The sequence below is a fragment of the Oryzias melastigma genome, linkage group LG17 (genome assembly GCF_002922805.2).
Source record: "Oryzias melastigma strain HK-1 linkage group LG17, ASM292280v2, whole genome shotgun sequence".
In the NCBI taxonomy this organism is placed as follows: domain Eukaryota; kingdom Metazoa; phylum Chordata; class Actinopteri; order Beloniformes; family Adrianichthyidae; genus Oryzias; species Oryzias melastigma.
The window spans coordinates 1,149,801-1,153,300 of NC_050528.1; the positions used below are offsets into that span (position 1 = coordinate 1,149,801).

At 52.8% G+C, this 3,500-nt stretch overlaps 1 protein-coding gene and 1 long non-coding RNA gene across 3 annotated transcripts in view; one reads left to right on the top strand and one right to left on the bottom strand.

Moving 5' to 3' along the window:
- LOC118599988 overlaps positions 1–620 on the bottom strand; it is a 1,019-nt gene extending 399 nt beyond the window's left edge. The window contains exon 1 of the long non-coding RNA XR_004949547.1: positions 26–620. This is a non-coding gene — a long non-coding RNA (uncharacterized LOC118599988). The remainder of the gene's footprint in view (positions 1–25) is intronic.
- and2 (actinodin2) overlaps positions 1–2,769 on the top strand; it is a 5,906-nt gene extending 3,137 nt beyond the window's left edge. Inside the window, exons 3-6 of one of the 2 annotated variants that reach the window (XM_024274485.2) lie at positions 399–440; positions 598–755; positions 942–1,829; positions 1,993–2,769. In XM_024274485.2, coding sequence (XP_024130253.1) covers positions 399–440; positions 598–755; positions 942–1,829; positions 1,993–2,373 — 1,469 coding nt within the window. In that variant the 3' untranslated portion in view covers positions 2,374–2,769. The remainder of the gene's footprint in view (positions 1–398; positions 441–597; positions 756–941; positions 1,830–1,992) is intronic. The other variant, XM_024274486.2, reaches the window with a different exon arrangement.
- The last annotated feature ends 731 nt before the right edge of the window (positions 2,770–3,500 follow it).

Genomic DNA, 3,500 nt, shown 5'->3' on the forward strand with positions numbered 1-3,500 from the left:
GCTCCTGGAGGTTTTCCACGTGAACCTACCAGAGGAACCTGCAGCCGCCGTAATCAGCTGACGCGGCGGTTTTGTTGGTCGTTAACCTCACAGAAGCTCTGCAGAGCTGCAGGCAGACACGTCCTCCCATTAGCTGCTGGTACAGTAATTGGTGTGGATGTGGGGGGTGTGGGGGGGTCTCTTTGTAGTTTTACAGGTTAACTCTGAGTGGGGGGGCATAAACTGTACAGGTTTGGTTCAAAGCCTGCTGGGGGCTGTGAGGGGTGGTTATCTGCAGGATGAGGAGGCGCCGGAGCTGCAGGAGTTTCTCCCAGAGGCTCGTTAGGAACGTCAGGGAAAAACTCAACATCTGTTTCATGTCAGGAGAGTTGCTGACGCTGCAGTTCGTGTCTTTGCAGAGTTTCTGGGTGCAGTTCCTGTGCAGCAGAAGCAGGATGAAGGTGAGGATGGCCCCGCCCCCTTCCTCTGCTCTGATCTGTCAGTCATCTCCAGATCAACCTCTGTGTGTTAATGTCAGAAACATCACTTTGCTGTAGGATTTCAAAATAAATGTTGTAAAAAGTGTGTATTTGTGGCCCGCCCTCCGTCCGTCCTCAGCAGCATCGGCGTCTGAATCCACGGCCGTCCTGAAGCAGCTGATTCGCAGCAGACGGAACGTGCCGGTGGTCCCGGTGGTCCCGGTGCCGCAGTTCCAGCGCGTGCCGGACTTCTGGGGGTGGTACAAGTACTTCATGGACACCCACAACCAGGAGGGGGTGAGTAGCTGCTCCTGTCCTGGTCCATGTCTCCTCTCATAATAAAACTGCTGAAACGTTTTTGTTTTGTGAAAATAAGACCTGAAGGTTCCATTGTTTCAAAGATGGAAACCACATTTATGATGACCGTCTACCTAACGGTGAATCTCTTTGGATCAGAGCCGGTTCATTTCTGTTTTTCTCCAGGTGGAGGACCTGGACCGTCTGTACATGGCTTACCTGCAGAACAAGCACAGGTCAGAGGAGGGCCCCACCTTCAACCACTACCTCAAACACCTCAGTGAGATCTACAAGGCCTGTGCGGACTCTGACGACCCGGAGTGCATCGCCGAGTCCACCAGCAAGCCCAAAGCGGCCGTGGTGATGCCCGCCCCCATCAAGTCAGCTGCCGTCAAGATGTGCAACCCCTACCTTGACCCCTACTGCCTCTACTCCGTCGCTGCAAAAGGTGCAGCTCCGGCTCCGGCTCCGGCCAAGGTGCCGGCTCCCATCCTGAGCCCGGTGCTGCCACTGCCGCTGAAAAGCCCCAGCGGATACTACTACTACGCCCCTGTCCTGGAGCCCTTCCTCAGTGCCGAGCAGAGGGCAGAACTGCTGAGGATCTGCCACCCCGACGACGTGGAGTGCCTGCAGTACCACCTGCGGGCGGCTTACGGCTACCGGCCGGCCCTCGGTCCGGCTCCGTCCTACGCCGCCCTCAAATGTGACCCCAAGGACCCCTACTGCAGGCCAGCCCTGGTCCAGAAGGCCCCATCTGGCTACTACCACCTGCTGTACCCCAGCTGCGACCCCGCCGTGGATCCTTTGTGCGTGGATAATGTTGGCCCCGCCCCTCTGGCTGCTGGGGAGGCTCCCAAGGAGCAGCACTGCAACCCCCTCTTCGACGGGGGCTGCAACCCCCTAACGGCCACCAGGGTGTCCGGCCTCACTAAACCCGTCCTGGAGTACGCGCCCCAGGATGAGCCGGCGCCCCCTGCCGCCCCCCTGTCATGTGACCCTCCTTACAATCCGTACTGCATACTGGCGGCCGCCGCTGCCCTGCGCCAGCCCCCCCCGCAGCTCCCCGAGCACCAGGTCTGAATCTGTGGTAGAAGGTTTGAGCAGTTTCTTTTGACTAATCCACTGTAATCTGTGTCTTTAATCCTAACCTGGTTATTAAAATCAGACGGTTTTCACTTCATGTTTAAAATTCTTTGCTTTTGTTTGAATCAAAAACACAAATCAATCAATCAACCAGGTACGCTACCAGCTCGGCGTCCGCGGCAAGACCAAGGAGGGCCACGACTGCTACGTGCACTATGACAAAGACTGCACCCCCGTCAAGTCTGGCTCCAGCGACCCGGCGCGACCCTTCTGCCACCCCTACGACCCCACCTGCTGGAAGTTCGCCCCACCCCCCGGTGTCGAGGCTCCAAAGCTCAGTAAGAACGGCGTCCTCCTCCCCCATCCGGACTGCGACCCCGAGTTCGACTACAACTGCCGCCTGCGTCTCGCCGAGCCCGCCGCCTCTGCAGACGAGCCCATCGCAGAGGACAAGATGGCGGACGAAGCCCCAAAGGAGGTCTCGGCTCCTCGCTTTGAAGACTTCCTGAGAGGAGTCCTGAAGCAGAACAAATGAACGCCAGCGAGCGCCTCCTCTGGACTTCCTCCTCTGGACTTCCTCCTCTGGACTTCCTCCCTCAGACGCTCCGACACATCTGAACAGGAAGCAGCTCCTCCATCCAAAATCTGCTTCCTCTAATATGAATCTACGCTTTCTCAGAATTAAACTTGACCTAGCAATGTCTGCAACCAGATCATGTGACCCGTGAGCACGAAATCCTCCATGTTTGATTGTTTGCTGTGTGAATAGATGTGTCGTTTTGGCAAACCGGTTGTGGTTTTTGTACATTCTTCCTCTCCAGTGTGTATTTAATGTGGTTTTCTACTGTTTCTGTGACACTAATCACCTTCACACCTCATCCTTGTAGTTTTGACAAAGTTCTAAATAAAAAGAAGAATCTGTTGAGTTTCATTTCTGGTCCTTTTTCACAGCAATTATCTGCTCTGCACTGAGCAGATACTGTGATGAAGAGTCTTCACTGAGACTTTCACTGAGATATAATAGTACACTAGATTTCCAAAAATATTGGCTCCCTCATCCAAATGATCAGCATCAGGTGTCCTAATCACCTGACCTGCCACAGGTGTATAAATCCAGTCCTCAGACATGCAGACTATCTCTACAAACATCAGTGAAAGAATGTTCTGCTCTCAGGATCTCGGTGAATTCCAGTGTGGGACTGTCCTAGGAGGCCACCTGTTCAATAAATCCAGTGAAATGTCCCAAATATTCCACAGTCAACTGTCAGCTCTATCAGAGCAACATGGACGAGTTTGGAACAACAGAAACTCAAGACACCAAGTGGTAAACTGATGGAGAGGAGTCGGAGGATGATGAAGGTCATAGTGTAAAGTCTTTTAGAGTCTAAAAGACTTGTAGAGTCTTCTGGAGTCTTTCACGTATCTATGCAGTGTGGTGAGTCTACAGGGAGGAATGGACTCAGACGTCAAAGGACGTCCGTCTGTAACAAACACCACTTTAAACACTGTTAAAAAAGAAACTTAGGGTTCGATCAATGACACATCTGACTCAAGAACTGTAAAAAGAACAAACACAACTCTACAAACAGTCTCAATTATAGACAAAAACATTATTTTAATGTACAGTTGTTGTTTTGTTTTTCTTTATATGAAACGCCCTCT